At 40.2% G+C, this 17780-nt stretch overlaps 1 protein-coding gene across 1 annotated transcript in view; it reads right to left on the bottom strand.

Annotated features, from left to right (window-relative positions):
* Positions 1 to 17780, bottom strand: part of LOC136256336 (uncharacterized) — a 78912-nt gene that overhangs the window by 32281 nt on the left and 28851 nt on the right. The window contains exon 8 of the mRNA XM_066049269.1: positions 17412 to 17735. Within this exon, the coding sequence (XP_065905341.1) occupies positions 17412 to 17735 (324 nt within the window). The remainder of the gene's footprint in view (positions 1 to 17411; positions 17736 to 17780) is intronic.

Below are 17780 nucleotides of genomic sequence, written 5' to 3'. Positions count from 1 at the left end.
CCAGTTTTGCTGGGTAAGGAAACACTCCACAAATAGTAGCTACAGTAAATAACAGCACGTATAGGGTAAAAAGTAGTTGATATTTGTACTTACATGTACAGCAATGATACAAAACTTCACTCCACTTGGCAATACGCATACATGTATATTCTTACTTATTTATATGAAATGTTTGAGCCATCAAAGCATGGCGAAATTGAACACCATCGACTGGAAATTTAAACGAACTCGAAGCACCTGGAATGCTCTAAATAATGCTGCCCGTGATAATGGGGATCTCCCCTTGTGTGGCTCACTACTGTGGCTTAAATGTAGATGTGCGCACCCGCTAACGCAAGCGTCAATGAGAATTGGATGGCAGTTATTTCCAATCACGAAGCCTTTGTGTGCAAAAGCAGCTATTTCCCAATGGAATTGCCAATGAAAGTGTATTGGAGAAAAGAAAGCTGATGAGTAGACGATGATAAACCCATCCGTGATAATCCAAGAAATCCATATCGTAAGACGATATAAGACATTGTTTATTAAAAACTGTGTGTCTTCCGTACAAATGTATTAGACGTATTTCGTTACGTATTTTTAATTTTGCGTAAATTTTACAAAAGTTTTGATATGTGAATTATTTGACCATTGTCTATACGATATGTAAAAATCCAATAACAGTGTACGGAATGCCATGTGCGAGAAGACAGTTGCTGTGAGTGAAATTTGTTAAAAGCTTTAAAACTAACAGTGTAAATAGCCAAACCTGTGATTTTGTTTACAGTTTCCTGAGTGGTGCCCTTGTCATTTATGTTCAATGCCAATGATGGATGAAGCAAAGTGCCTTAGTTTAAAGCACAAGAAAGAAGTGAACACTTGCCCATCCTCTACAGCAAAACAGTCACATAAACAAGGCACATCATCATGTAAAGCAAAAGAATCGGATAAACAAGGTACCAGTGACGGCAAAGATGAACTGGGAAAAATGACAGCAGAGAGCCATTTTTTCATTTCAAATAGAAGACAACATATTGGAACAGTATAAAAAAGAGAAGTGCTTGAGAACATAGCAGAGTGGGATTATTGCAACTTTGAATCTTGGCAAAAAGCTAAAAGTGAGAATATCTAGATCCCAGGAATCTTGCCCCAACAACGTTCTTATTTCTGACATCAAGAGCAACACAAGTGCAAGTTGCTAGTGGAAACATGGACAATAAATGGTGGACATTATGCTTCCACTTTTGTTTAACCCTTAAACTGGCATAGGCTAGAAAACTGGCCCATACACGTGTGCTTGCACAAAGCACTGTAAGCATTCATCCTATGGCTATGTAATATACGTCATTCTACTTGTGATGTAACAAGGATAATAAGTCAAAATAATACCAAGGGTTTTTTCCCTAATGCTAAAGAGTGAGTCCAAAATTAGCTGTGTAAATAACTTTTTTGGCAAGGAAACATGCAAACCCTTTACTTACCTTTATAAAATGACTAGCTGTAGTACCTGCCCTATCGTGCAGGGCAGTATGTACAATGACATGGAAATTAAATGAAATTACAGTTGGTAATATACTATTATAGATACTTTATAAAAGACTAAGGAAACAATGTGGTGTAAGGATTGCATGAATGCAATAATTGTGGAGAAGTGCACTCTTATTGGAATATTTTGTGACTTAAGTTGCTCAGATTCTACCATCAACCAAACATACCATGAATTACTGTAATCTGCACTACAACAATTCTGTTATGACAAATATAACGGCTTTATAAAATATAACAGCATGGGCACAGAGTGGGGGCTAGCAAGAAATAATAATAAATGAAAACAAAAAATTTTGAGTCATCCAGCCCAAGACAGCTCATGGAAAAAACCTGCCAGCCTTTTCTTTTGTTTTGCTGCACAGGAAAAACCGAAAAATGCTCCACTCTGCTTTGTATGCATGTGTAGAAAGAGTTCAAATCATTGCTGCAAAGTCTATAAATAGCTCCCATTTTCACAACGTGGGGCACGTTGTGAAGAACAGTCTGCCACGGGACCGTGTCATTTCACTGTGTAGCTGCAGTCATCCCTCCTCTGAGCAAACCATCCAGGATATGCATAAAGACAAAAGAATAGAAAAGATAAATAGTTTCACACATACATAAATATACAAAGCAACCATCTGATACATTTTTTTACCATAATACCTTCCTTACCACCATCCACAGGTGCTGATCCACAATATCACAAAGCAGCAGTAGCAGCAGACAAACCTAACTAAAGTGCATGTGTTTGCCTATCTAAAAACCTCACTATAGACTACATTACGTGTTTTGCAATCCCCTCTAACTAAAAGTGTCAATCTATCTGCTGAACCTACCCTAGATAGTGCCACATAAAGCATGCCGTGTGTGAAGCTTTCGTCCGTCAAATCTAATCCTACAGCCTTAAAAGTTTGGCCCTGGCTTTTGTTAATGGTCATGGCAAAGCAAAGTGCAATTGGAAATTGAAGCCGTCTAAATTCAAAAGGCAAAACCGAGTTACTCGGAATGAGAGGAATGCGTGGTATTATAATATCGTGTCCTGCATATCTACCGTGAGAAATCTTGGCCTCTACTGTGTTAGCCGACAGTTTAGTAACTACACACCTAGTGCCATTAGTAACCCTTGGAGGATCTAGAGAGCGTAGAATAATAATAGGAGCGCCTACTTTATGTAAGAGAAGATGCTGAGGTAGTCCAGATACCTCTAAAGAGTTCAAGAATTCTGTTGGAAAGTGAACAGCCTGAGATTCATCAGGTATGGTGTCCAAGGACCTGTAGTCACAGCAGTCACCAGGTAACTGCTCCACCAGAGTCATGTTGATGGAATGAGTGGTCTTGTTAAGAGGAGCAAGAATGCAGCGTTCAGAAAGCCAAGCCAAGTCGCTAAAGTTAGAGAGCAAATCTGCATATACCCTGGAAACCAGTTCCTCCTTGCTATCCACAAAGGTTCCCATGGTGTCAGGTAGCTGGACAACATCAGGTAGAGTGTCAATAGGAAACTTCCCATCTCCAATGGCCAATAGTTCTTCAGCGAATTGTCCAGCTGCCACATCCCCACACAGGTGCACTCTCATGTTAGTGTGTAGTTGTTTAACCACCACACTGTCCCACAGATGAGATCGCTTGAGGCAAGCATCAACAATGTTACCTCTAGTGCCACCTTGAATGACAGGTAGAATCTGCCTGAAGTCACCACACAGTAGCATGCACTTGCCTCCCATTGGATTATCATTCCCTGTCAGATCCCTCAGGGTACGGTCCAAAGCTTCAAAAGCACCTCTGTTGGTCATGGGGGCTTCGTCGACTACTATGGCTTTAGCCTCTATGATCACCCTACATAGTGCAGTTCCTTTCTTGATGTTGCACATGGGGATGTCCGATGCATGCAAGTCCAAAGGGATCTTAAAGGTGCTATGCAAGGTACGTCCTCCAGTCAAGAGAGTAGCAGCTATTCCGCTAGAAGCAGTAGCTAATGCTATGTCACCTACAGACCTAAGTTTAGCTAGAATAAGATTGATCAAGAAAGTTTTGCCAGTTCCACCAGGGGCATCCAAGAATAACATGCCTCCCTCGTCTCTATCTATCATGGAGCAAAAGGTGTCATAGACATCTTGCTGGTCAGCAGTAAGCAATGGAACATTACGATTTACGTATGCCTGTTGCTCTTCAGGATTATAGTCAATCTCCCTACGGTACACACGTGCAAACCTATCGCTATCCACTGCCTGAGGCTGGGGTAGCCCATACTCAGACAGTTCCCTACCTCCCATGGAAATAACTTTTTCCTGCAAGTCATTGAGAGCCACATTGAAGATGTCATCATTGAACTCCAAGTCATCATCCCTATGTTGAGTACGTTGCTGGTGCAAGAAGTCCTCTGCCATTGCTTCCTTGTGGTTCTCGTAAATCTCCAGAGGGTTGGATGGTTCACACCAATTAAGGATCACTGCAAACAGGGTGTGAAGACTTGCAGGTGAGTTGCTGACTGATGCCTCTTCCATAGCCAAGTGGTACTGATTATCATCCTCAAGAAGACGTAACCTCAAACATGCATCCCTAAAGGAACTACAGAGGTCACCTTCAACAGTTCTCAAGTCAGCAAAAGACTGGGGTCCCCTAACATGATGAAGCAGCAATCGAAGGTAGAAGCATTCTCCCTGACGTGGACTGATGGTGTAGACTCTGCCTATAACCTGAGCCTCCTTAACTCCAGGATGGTCAGCGACATCCTTTCCCTGTTTTCTCCTGTTCCAAGTCTTCCTGCTCCATGTGTAGTACTGAGGCACTTCTTCATACAACAGAGTCCTGGCGAAATCATCAGATTGACAGAGGACAAAGAACTCTGTCAACGTAGTCTTCGGATGGTCACCAGAAGCCTGTTCTCTTGCAGTCTCCTCAGTGAAATACACTTGTTGGCCATTCTCCAAGTGAACAGCAAGCTGTTCAACAGGAGGGAACCTTTCATGTATGGGGAACTCCAGTATTCTCCGGCAGCCTCGCTGCTGCTGATGTAGCGTGCATTCTGGAAGTCTGAGATCTCATCCACCTGATCAGACCTCAGAGCAAAGGTTGCCTGATCACAACCCTTGTGTACGTATTTCAGTACATACTTGATGGATTTGATGGACACGCAAAGCTCGACATTACAGTGACAGTTTAAAGAACGAAGCAGAAGTTTGTTGTAAGGCACAATCCACTTGTTGTCAATCTCTTGAGTAACGTGAGAACCCATCACCCTCATATTAATGGTAGCCACTTGTCCACCATCCTCAGGGCTCCTCCTCCTGTACAGTGGATAACTGTCTGCACGTAGTTGGGTATCAGCCTTGAACTGCTTTGGGTAGCTCTTACTGCAGCGGCCATCTTCCATGCAAGGTGAGTCAGGGTTGATGCTCCTACAGGGCCCATGTACCATGTTGGAAATCACGATCTGATGCAGCTCAGGATCAACCATTGGATCAGGGATCTCAGCACAGATGACATCATCAATCTTATCTGGAGTGATCTTGTGCTCTGGAATAAGCCATTGCAGCAAATGGCAATGTCGCAAACCGCGCTTTTGCCATTCTGTTGAGTAGAGCCAAGCCCGTGGTTTCCCAAAAATCATCTCCTTTGTGAGCATCTCTAACAATTTCTTCACCTTAAGCCTAAACACATGGGCCACTAAGTCTGGACGGTCCAGAGGCTCTTGACCTGGTAGTAGATTGTTCCCAATCTCTGGCCAATTAGGATTGGTGGTCATGGTGATAAAGAGGTCGGGGTGGCCATACTTCCTAACGTAGGTCATTTCATCCTGCTGACGCTCATGCATGTAGCGTGGTCCACCAGTAAATGGCGACGGTAGGATCACCCTACGACCAACATTCCTGGGGTCACCATCCCCATCTACCATTGCATCCCGCAAATCCTGGTAGCAATCAGCACGTAGTGCCTTTTGCTCACGCCTGAGAAACTGTAAGCGCTCAGTTTCAATCTTACAGTAGGCGTCAACCAGGATTTGCTGGAAAAGCCTTTTAGCCTTAAGCAATACAGGCACTTGCTGCCTGACCATGATGTGGTAGCGGTAATACACCATGGCTGTCAATTTCCTACCATTAGCCAATTTCAGGTTGATGTGCCATCCATCGGTGCCATAAGAAAAGAGTAAAGGATACTGTAAAGGATCATACCCCCTATGAAGTTCAGAAATGCACTGCAAAGACCCATCCCTATAGTGCAAAACTATGTCCCTATTATTTACATTATCATTAGGCATTAGCACTCCTACCTCATCACACATCAGGCTATTGTACCTCCTAGCATGCTCTCCTACAGGCCGTTTGTTCTCATTAATCACTACCCTAATATTTGCTGGCTCATCATGCTGCTCAAATATTTCTTTAGCTACCTTAATAAGTTGAACATAGTGATTATCGTCATGCAAAAGCTCAGTAATACCCCTAACTATGTCAAGCCTTAACCCATCAACTATCCCACATCTTGTAGCTACTTCAGTTTGCTGGTTGTCGATAAAATAAATTTGGGAAAATTTAGGAGACTCACCTGTTGATGGAACTAAACTACCTATACGATGATAGACTTGACCCTGTACTCTAAAAGAAGGATTGAAGCCAGCCATAGTTATCTCGTTACAGCCAAAGCTTGTCATTTGAAATGCACTATTATACTTACGTATGCTAGCTAGAAAATGTTTACCTGCTGTGTTTGTACCTTCATACAGGTGTCTCAAGAATGACTGGGGCTGTGGAAATGCCTCTAACTGGACATTACCCTTCAAGCAACAAAGGGATTCGGTCTCCTGGGGAAATTTTAATGCGCCGCAGTGTGTGCATTCTACACTAAGTGTGCCTACATCTGTAGTGTTGAAGAAGTTGTGTGGCTGATAGTTAAGCCCCCTAAAGCTTGGGTGTGTGCTTGCACGTACCTGTTGTCTGCGTGCTGTGTTAGCCTGCTGTTCCAGAGCTCTGTAGAGTGGATCAGCTCGAGCTTGTTGATGGGAAGCTGTATCTTGTTGTTGCTCCTCCCTCCTTGTTACTGGGTCTTCACGCGCAAGTCGACGGGCAGCTGTTTCACGCTGCTGTTCTTCTCTGGTGGCCAGGTCCGCACGCGCAAGTCGACGGGCAGCTGTATCACGCTGTTGTTCTTCTTCTCTGGTGGCCGGGTCCGCACACGCAAGTCGACGGGCAGCTGCATCGTGGATCCGTTCCTGTGATCTTCTTTCTTCGTCCTGGCGGGCCACACGATGGGCTTCTGCGTCACGTTGTCGTCGTCTCTGTTGTGAGTCCAGTTCACACCTAGCACTGGATGAGGTGGTAGCTCCAGTTGAAGCCTCCTGGCGGCGCAGTATTTGTCGTTCTGCTTCTTCCCGTCTCTTCTCTGGATCCAATCTTTGGTTCTGCTTGCGTCTCTTTGCTTGAAACGCACAAAAAGTAGACGATCGTTTTCGCTTAGGCGGCATGCTCGGGCATGCTTACACAGCACATCAAATGAATTTGAATTAGAAATATCACGTGTGTACAGTTGGCAAAAACACATGCAGTACAGTGCGAAAAAAGGTGTACTGAAAAGGTGCCCAAAACGAAAAAAAAATTAACACCAGCTGGACTCGAAGCCACAACCTCGCGCGTGTAAGACAGGCACCTAAACCATTAACCTATCTACTTCACCACATTGTTACAGCAATATTTTGTCTTATAAAGACTTGTACAAATGGACTGAGATAGGTGTTTACTTGCGGTTTGCATGCGGTTTATAGAAAGAATTCAAGCGAATTTTAGTCTACACACCTGCCTTCAACGGCCTCTAGACGACTAACGATAGCTTGCACAAACTTTTCGAAAGCGTCATTGTTGAGCTCAATAATCAGCGCTTCTGTGACGCCAAAGATGCTTCCAAACGTGCAGCGGTTCGAGAGTACAATGCGTGACATCAAATGGAATGCAGACAGACAGACAGACAGATGGCTTTTCACTCTTATAATATAGATATATAACTTGGTGGTGGTTACTCCTATCAATTTGCAGTCAGTTCCATTTGATTTGCCCTTAAATTTTCTATCAGGCCATATATAACTTACATGAGGAAACCCGTGCCCACAATTGAAATTAAAGACGTTGGCAGGAATTTTGAAACACGGAGACACGACCTGTTGTTGTTCATCGCTTCATAACAAGTAAGCCACCACAGTTACAGTGATCATTTAACCTTCTCCAGGTAGCCTAGTGAACAGACTTTTGATCGTTTTAGGCTAAAAGAATTAAGTTACCCCACCCAACGTTGCCATGTGTGCCCATATTGTGTAAACATGCATTCCTCAAAAGTTCTTTGTATGTGTAAGGGTGAAAGGAGCAACACACTTTAAGCTCTTGCAACTTTAGAAAGAATACAAGAATGTTGATGGTGTGTGTGGAGCAAATGTTATATGTGTACAGTGAGTTCGACTCTACAAATCGCCGAGGTGGATTCAACTCAATAAACCTAGATAACAAAGTTGTCTAGCACTATGAAAATATCCCTGAAAACAACAGATATCATGTAAAGACTCTTGACCAAGTCGTTCCAAAAGGAAAGTAACAGTGCTTTTTTAGACCAGAAATTGCCTAGTGATTCATCAATGCTTTGAAGGTGTGGCAAGTAAATACAGTATGCTGTTAGATGATATTGTTAGGTCTTTTAAACCAGGTGCATGCTTATAGCCGGCTGTGGGTATGTGCCTGGTTTACTAAATTTGTTTTCGTAGAAATGTACGTGCTATCTACTTATCTACGTATGTTAGTCCGTATTCACCCACGTGAGCAATCCCATTAAAAGGCAAAAGCAGCCAACATGTAAGAATTGAAAGCTAAATGAAGTCTGTATTTAACTACCACACAGGTAAATTTTGCTCTAAGTGGTTATTTCTCAGTAGTCTGAAATACAAGGGTGTGGTGACTCTCTACAGACTTTGTCAACTTTCCCTTTGCATTTTACAGTAGTTTCAGAACTGAAAAGCAACATTGCTGGCCTTGTAGGCTACCAAAGATAGCACATATCCCTTGCATGTCCCATATTTACCCTACCAAAAACGGAGGGCAGCTTTGAGGCTTCCTTAAAAGAATTTGTGTGAGACAGCATGATAGACAAACTATAAAACAGCTGAGAAGACGCTTGTGCACACAATTAATTTTATAGTTCACAGTGCTTTATTCAAGTTATGCTTCCTCAACAGTGCATAGCAGCACAATTAAATAATTACAAAATAATTAGTGAATTATGGAAACATCCAATTACAATAACAAATTTGCAGGTAGCCATAGGTTTAAAAATGGTTAATTGCATAGTATTTGTAAAAATCTAAATAGTTGATTAGTACCCTATTTCGCTTTAAATTAACTACATGAATGCCTGGTTTTTGAAAGTATCAAATGTTTTATTGTACTGTTAGTTTTTCTTTACTGTACAAGTGCTGGAGAATGCTCATCATAATGTAATTTAAACCCACAAGTAATTGTTACAAGCAATCCTACATTAGAAAATCAGTGTAAACTAACAAGTGTGACTGGATTTTGGAAAAATGATCCAATTTGCACATGAGAAGTTTCAAGATAATTGGTTAAAGAATTCAACCCATAATAATTTTCCAAGGATAGTGAGCATGTGTATGAAATCAAAGTAAGAGATACATCGATTTATTATGTTTCAGACCACCTTCAGTACTTGTAGCTGCTTTTCTCACCAAATAAGATAGAAAATCTGAGCAGTTGGATGAGTATCATGAGTGCTCACAAAAGGGCCGCAGGTGGAGTGAGCAAGAGATAGACGGAGGCAGACCATGATTAAAGTCCAGACACAAGATTACAGGGCTGTGCTGAGTTCTTATTGGTTGATACACAGCAAAATCAACACAGAAAATGATTGGCAAACTATATCAGGCCATCCACCAGTACACCATTGATTCTTGTCAAGCCAGGTCCTACACAAGGCCAAAAACTGCCATTTGGCCACACTATAGAGAAAATGCATTTGTAAAATTAGCTTCAAGTAGTTTGAGGGTCAAACCAATAGACTGGTAGTGTAGCTATCCTACATAGGTATGTTAATTAGATTTGCTTGATGTGAGATTTGAATTAGTTTTGTAAAATTTGGCCACATGTAAATTAGTTCTGGACCATCACATAACCTACCAAGGATTCTGGAGCAGTGAAAAGATGTCTGGTTTGTGTATGGCAGCTAGCACTGGTCATGGAGTAATTCTGAAGGATGTTCTTGTGTGCTTGGCTCCTTAATATAGCCAGATGGTTATATGTGACAGGGTTTTGGAAACAAAATGATCCAAATTGCACATGAGAACATAAATAATTTAACCCATTAAAATTTCCCAAGGATAGTGAGCATACGTATAAATTATCACAAGAGATGTATTACCTTTCAGACCACTTCCAGTGCTTGTAGCTGTGTGTAAAGTTTCCCGCCAAATAATATGAGAAAATCTGAACAGTTGGATGAGTAAAATGGTATCATGAGTGCTCACAAAGAGATGGATGGCCAGATGGGCTAGAGATAGACTTCAAAATAGAGGCAGACCATGACTAAAGTCCACACACTAACATTACAGGGCTGTGCTGGCTTCTTAGTCACTGATATGCAGCAAAATCAACACAGAAAATGTTTGGCTAACTATATCAAGCCATCCACCAGTACACCACTGCATCTCTCAGGTCATTCACACTTGCCACACCCCAGAAAAGACATCTCTTAAAACCAGTGCCTCGAGTAGTTTGTATAATTCTGAGGGTCAAAACCAATAGTATGGTAGTGTAGCTATCCACTGAAGGTGTTAGTTTGATTTTTCCTGATCTGCGATTTGTAAAATCACAATTATTCTTGGCTATGGTACATCAAATGTAACATGGTTTATTTTAAATGTACCCTGAAATTTGCCTTTGAAGTTAGGTGACTTCATGGTACATGTAGCATGACTGCACCACTTGTGTACACGTGGTAGGCTGACAAGCTATATACAATAGTAATGGATTTGTCCAACTACCTATATCCATTATACATAAGTGTGCTTAAACTATTTCTTATGTGTAGCTACACGTGTTATTACGTTAGATAAACTACTAGCACAGCCATTTCAATGGAGCTCATGTTAATGATCCAATTCTCAAGACATGAATTCAAGGATACAATCTTTGGACTATATCAAACGGTATGGTCGTACCGTTTAAGTAGGGATCGTGGTGAATGTTTCGCATGTCGCCCAAAATTCTGCCTTTGAAAATCATCCTACAGACATTGTATGTGGCAAAAACCACCTTTACGGAATAGTACTAGTCCATATAATACATAAAACAGCATTAAATACAACAAAACACTTACACATGGTCGGATATTAAAATTTTTTAAATCGCCAAAAACTCCAATTTTAGTATCACTGCCTCACTCACTGACCACAGTCGCAAGCCTAGAGCCTAAACGAAGCAGTGCACGGTCACCATTTTATGCTACAACAACAAACTCACCGGTGAGATGTGCCTTTTGGGGTTCCGACAAGTGTACACCCTGTGCGCCTTGTCTTTTCTTTTATCTTCAGTCAGGCTGCTTGTCTTCTTCTTCATCCAACGAAACCATATCGAGGCATTAATTTTCCATATCAACACTTTCTTTAAGCAGCATAATAGACGCCACAAAATTATTTAAGGTGCTTAGAGTACGCTACTGTACGGAGGTACCAGTACTCCACAATAGGTCACAAGATCACGCCCATTCTTTATTCTACGCATATTGATCTATCAATCAAGACCACGCCCCTTTTACGCTAGCTGTATTTGTGACCACACACCTTCAAGTTGATAGGCTGATTCGAGATACTCTAGTCTAATAATCAATCGAAACTACACCCTTTTTGGGCAAGCACACATCTTTTGCAGGCTGACTCGAGATACTCTAATACAGCAGTCACCCTAATAGAACAGTCACACGTTTATAGCTAGCTGAATGCTTTAACAAAAACTAAACAAACTAGTATATTAAAAATTATGAATTTAAAAATGAAGTAGGGATCCAAGCGATAAAATGTAGTGAAACAAGAGATGAACAATGGTAGTTATTACAGCATAGCTCAGTGGGAAATCCCTACTTTGGCATGGTACAACAATTATTTTGTGTTCATTGCCAAAGTAGGGATTCCCACTGAGCTATGCTGTAATAACTACCATTGTTCATCTCTTGTTTCACTACTTTTTATCGCTTGGATCCCAACTTCATTTAAAAATTTAGAATTTTTAATATACTAATGCCTGTATAGGCGTATACAGTATAAGCAGAAATTTTGGCGTTGAATTAAAATCAACGATTTGGTGGACTCTTATACATAATTGCCAAATTAATATCTCACCATTTTATTACAGGGATTATTTTATTATAGTGTTTCTCATTATTTTAACCGATTGTACAGGCACGAAATCAACCAGGAAGCAAGTTACTGTATTTATAGCAAGCTCGTCAAGTATGGTGATATTGCAAAGACTCTTTCCAATATGCAGGCCGGTACTTAGGTAACAGCGTAAGTGTTTATACATCTTTGTAAAGAGAAGCCATGTAGCTAGCTACATCATGCATTTATCATGCATTTCATCAAATTAAACTATCACCAAATGCAAATTATTGAACATACATCAAATATTCTACTCACCAAATTTCTGCTTATACGGTATAGCTAGCATGGTAGTCATGTGATACATTAAATTGAATTTTTATATTTAACACATTATATTGTAATTTACAATATAGTAGACCCTATTTGAGATCCTAATCCTAGTCTATGGCTCCTTTAATATGGTGAATTGGCAGTTATTACTGGCACTCATGTACAGTTCTGCTCAAATGTAGCTTCACAGTGCACACGTGTTGTGCGATTGCCACAAGTGTGAAGTACAACATGTACACACTGTTTTTGGTCTTGCGTACATGTGCTTACATGTGTGAAAGCAGCACCGTCCCACGTGTGATGCATGCAGCCTGTGGTTTGCATGTAATATATATTATAAGCATGACTTTGAGCTCAGTTAGCTACAATACACATGTACCTAGAGAACATATGCATGGCTTGCGATGCAGTTGCTGCTGTGGTGTTACTAGTGTTGCACCGATATGCATTTTTTCACATTTGCCGATACCGATTATTTGCCTATTCCTGTAACCGATATGCCGATATTTACCGGTATTCTTCAATTCTTCAGAACAGAGGAGGAGAAGCAGAAAATCACCTAAAGTTTATGTGTATAAACTGCATTTGTAATGATAATGTAATTAATTGCATGGGCGGCCGACTTTTACAATGTTTTGTACAGTTTTGCTACTATCTCCTTTCATGGAAAAGGAAGCTAAGTAGTTAGAAAACAGCTAAGCCAGCTTATCAAACAGTGTTTTTAGTGGGACCACAGACCCTTTGTGAAGAGTGATCAACTAATTGCGTGGGCGGCCGATAAATATACGCAGCCTACTATAGCCTTGCAACCATACTTGTGCAAACAAACAAGCCAAAACAGTTACAGCAAACCACTTACTGCTATATTCACCACCTTCTTTACTTTCACCTGTTCATTGCCGTAAATTTAACGATTGATTGTGGGTTTCGGTTAATCGGCAAATTATTTCCGCTTCGTAGCCGATACCGATACTTGTAAAATTAGCTAATATCGGTTGTTACCGATAATTCAACCGATTATCGGTGCAGCACTAGGTGTTACAATACAAATAAAACCTAGTTAACCAGTTGCTGTTCCTTCACTGTAGATCACAACTTGTGGATGCCAGCACTAGTCCCAACTAAATAGATTGTACTGTGGGTGAGGTATACAGCCATTAAGATGTGCCTGTTCAGCTGCTTGTTATCCCTGCTGCAAAAAACAGCAAACACTTCATTTATTAAAATAACAACAGGGAATTTTTGTTGCTGTAACATCATTTTCTTGTTAAAGTAAAAAATTGTCGTTACACTAGCAGTCACTTTTCGTTAAAACATCTAGAATGTTAAAACAGCAATTAACAGTTCTGCTGAAAAACATATGCTTTTTGTCATTTTTTTGGCATTTTTTACAGTGTGGAAAGTGGTGCCACGGACTTGTGTAAATTAATCTCAGAATGCATACATACACACATGTTTTCAGGAAACCAGGCACTTGCCCAGAATACACACCTGGCTCTAGACCAGACGGACCAAACTTGATCCCACATGATCTAGGAAAGCAGGGGCAGTTCTAGAAAATACATTTGCTGACTTGAATGGTTTCCACCTCAAAGACAGAAAAACACATCAGGGATTTTAATTACAGCTATTTTAGCTAAATATGAATAAAATCACCTTGATAAAATTAAATCTTACTACTCGTAAGTCTATACAGAAAGATTTGATGCATTATTAAAGAGTTGCAATTGATAATGACTTTTAAAGGTGCTTAACATGTTTAAGGCTCAGGAGAAGCAGTTACGTGCTGTAGAGAAGTAGCTTATCGCTAAATAGAAGTTACTATCCACACAAGAACCAAGCTGTGAAAAAAGGAGTGGTCTGGTGAAAAAAGTTGTGAAATCAAAGGTGGTGGCCAACAAATGGCTACAATAATGTTAATACTAATAAATCAATACACATAGCCATTATTAAAATGTAGTAGCATTAACATCATTGCAGCCATTTGTTGGCCTCCACCTTTGATTCCACAACTTTTTTCAACCAGGCTTTTTAATGCCGCACTTTTTTCACAGCTTGGCTGTTTTTGTGTGGATATCACTTCTTTTTGTATTTGCAAATTCCAAAGTCAGCCTATGGTTGGCCTTAACAATTCCTTTCCTTTACTACAGGAATTATCAAAGACAGCTTGGCTATGTGATGAACCGAAACAAGACGAATTTTGAAGGCATGTATACCCCAATAATAGCTGGGCAGATTCGACTCAAATTAGGAATGGGAGATGCCTTACCCTGAGGAAGTTTCTACAGCAGAAATGGTTAATTATACCATTCAAGCACTATGGGGCTACAGATACATTAAAATTTCTTAGATTTTTTTTAATTATTCCCGGGGTTACCAGCAACCCTTGCCACTACCCCTAATACTAAGAATGTTAAAGGTGCTAGACAAATACTAAGATCAAATCTGAATCAATGAGCTGGAGCCACCTGACCCTCAGCTAGCGCAAGGCCAAATGTTCCTAGTCAAAGTGGACAGCCCTGATGTGAACTATACGTAGCTCCTCTACGCATAATAGACAAGCATAACATAGAATACAGCACATCTATGACACTGCAGAACTATATGACAACTCCTTCTGAAGAGAGACAAGGAAAGCAAGTCTTCTGTAAAATACAGCAGCAGCATGACCCATATCACTCCTTAATGTTGAAAATACTAGTGGGGTAAAAGAACCCATCTCAATTTCTTTAATACATTGTTCATACTTCCGTTGTTTCTCATGTTTAATCTGTCGATAAAGTGAGGATACTTGAGTACCACGATATGAAGGTGCATTAATAGCATTAAACACTTTGACATCAAAAAATGCCTTCTGATGTTCTCCTCCCAAATCCTGAAGCAGAATGTCTATATGAGCTCCATCCTCATTATTAGCTGTTGCAAATCAAAGGGTCTCATCTGTAAGAGACTGCAACAGTTACATGAAAATAGCATTTTCTGATTCCGTAAAATGAGTATGTCGCCAGCCAACACTGTCTGTGCTTGGCAGCGCGACACACTTGATTTACGTAGGTTATTTTCATAATTTTTGTAGTACTCTAATATAATAGAACACACTTTTTTTTCTGAGCACTTCAATACAACGCATATAGAATGCCCTAGAATTTTCACTGATAGATCTACAAGTTATCATTCTAGTGCATTAAACCAGAACTTTCGTTTATAAGGTAGATATTAAGTGAGGTGAGAAACTGACAGCAGTGGCAGAATAGTAAAAGGCAGAATAGTAAAGATATGTGTGGAGGTTCCTGGTTTGAACCCTGGAAAAACCTTTTCCACGTTTTTTTTGTACACGTCTTTTACTTCTCAGTGACTGTTCTATAAGAGTATCTCAATCATGCTTATTACATGTTTGGTTTTGCTATATATCTCCTTAGCTAGCACTCATGGTACTTTCAAACCACAAAAGGTTTGCGCTACGATAGTAGCTTCATGTACAGGCTGATTTTCAAGTTATTCCGTCAAGCGGATTACCCTGTAGGCATGACAACATTGCTTTTGTAATTTTCAAAATCACACATTCTTAGTTCAATCTGTATATAAATTAGGCTGTAAATGTGCTGCATTATACTCTTACTCTCCTCCTAGTTTTAAGTCAATTGTCTAAAGCATGTACGAGTTATTGCAACTTTTCTAAAGTGTGCGAACAGAATTATTTAAGAAGATTAAGAAAAAATACAAAGAAAATAAAATGAACTTTGAAGATGCATATCTCAGTGATGGCTCGGTGGATTCAGCTCCAATTTGGAATAGAAGGTGCCCTACCCCGAGGGAGTGTCTGCAGCAAAACTGGTTAATTTCTGTTCAGGCACTATGGAGCAACAACTGTGTCAAAACAACATTTTCTTGATTCCTGTAAAATACACACTTGTCTGTCGCGTATCCGCACTTGCTGTACTTGGCTACATGACACTATCATGTGTCCTGATCTCTCCAGTAAATCACCTCGTTTAAATTTTGCTTACTGTTTTAATTATTACTTCAATTTTAAAAAGCTGACTGGTTTTCAGAAACCGGTTTAGAAACGTGCCTGTAGGAAGGTAATATGAAACCCAATGACATCTGAAACTATTCATGCTATTAGTATTAACTATTCAGGCTATATTCATGCTATTCATACTATTCCTACTGTTAGACCTTATCTACAAAGGCAAGTTCTGCCTTGTTAATGTAGTTCCTTGGTATTATGACCACAGGCCGCAGTCATCCTGTTGTGAGTCAGTTGCAACCGTCTAGAGATGGTGGTTATTTTGGTAAGGTGTGTAGGGTTTCACGGATTCTCCTATAAACCTTATAATAGGTACATGTTCAGACAACACTTCTATACCCTACTAAATACTGCATGTTTTACTAGAATAGCTTGGAAGTAGGAATTCTTGGGGGTTCTAACATTTGTGGAAATCACAGGAATTCCACAGGCAGCGAGGCCCCTAGGTGAAACACCTGCACTTGAGCTAATCTCAAAATGGATAATCAGAGAAATGGAATTGCCTAAGTTTCCCAAATGAGACTTCCTGTGGTGCACTTATTCCCCTACACCCCTATCAGAAGTCTGAATTGAGAAATTCCTTTAAATATTCTATTTTGTTGGGCTGTAAGCTAGTCCCATGTCCAGACCCTTTGTTATTGTCTTAAGAACCAACCTATTCCTGGTTCAGTAGGAACCAAAATTCCTACTGAACCTTTGGAACCAAGGAACCTAGAAGTAACCTATTCCTGGTTCAGTAGGAACTAAGAATTCCTACTGAACCTTTGTTATTGCCTTAATTAATGTGAATTAATTAGGGTTCTTAATTCACTAGTACCAAAGGAGGGAATTATGGAGATACATGTAGCAAACAACCTGCCACACTTTTGACACTTTTCTCCATATCTTTTGTCAAACACATGCGCAGCAATCATTTTCCAGTTAATGATCATCCCTTTTCTAAATATCGCCACCCTTTCCTTCCATTATCACGAATGTTGGTGATACCAGTTGTGTCCACTAGACTGGAAGTACCTACCTCACACCCTGCCCAGGTCAACATCACACTATCAAAGAAAACCCCATTGTATAGTTACAGTCACTAAATTTTAATATAACTGGTTAAACTTCATATAATAGCCACATGTGTCTAAAAGGTAAAAGCAAACTTTTCCACATATTGTTACATGGGTAGGTACACACCTTATCACTCCAGTATTTCTTGATCACTTTTACTTTATCAAGTGCAAATATGACATCTTCCATTATCAAATGTAACTTTGCCAGTTCAGTCATTGTTTCTTCATCAAGCAACTGTGAGCTTTTCACCTCTTCAACCTTGTCCAAAGTAGCATCCTCATCTTGCTGTGGTGTCTCCATCAATGGCTTGACATTGTCTGCTGAATGTAGAGTTTGTAACTCTTTATGATCGCTCCAAAGATTGAAGTACTTCTGTTTCTCTTTGAGTAACTTCCTTTGTGATTGCAGCAATTCAACTTGCAGCTGATTCATCCTTTTGGGAATCTCCTGTAAAAGTAAATTCTATTTACAATTTATGTTTTACAGTGACGG

This window comes from Dysidea avara, chromosome 5 (assembly GCF_963678975.1).
Source record: "Dysidea avara chromosome 5, odDysAvar1.4, whole genome shotgun sequence".
NCBI classification, from domain to species: Eukaryota; Metazoa; Porifera; class Demospongiae; order Dictyoceratida; family Dysideidae; genus Dysidea; species Dysidea avara.
This window is presented reverse-complemented; position numbering and strand designations above follow the sequence as displayed.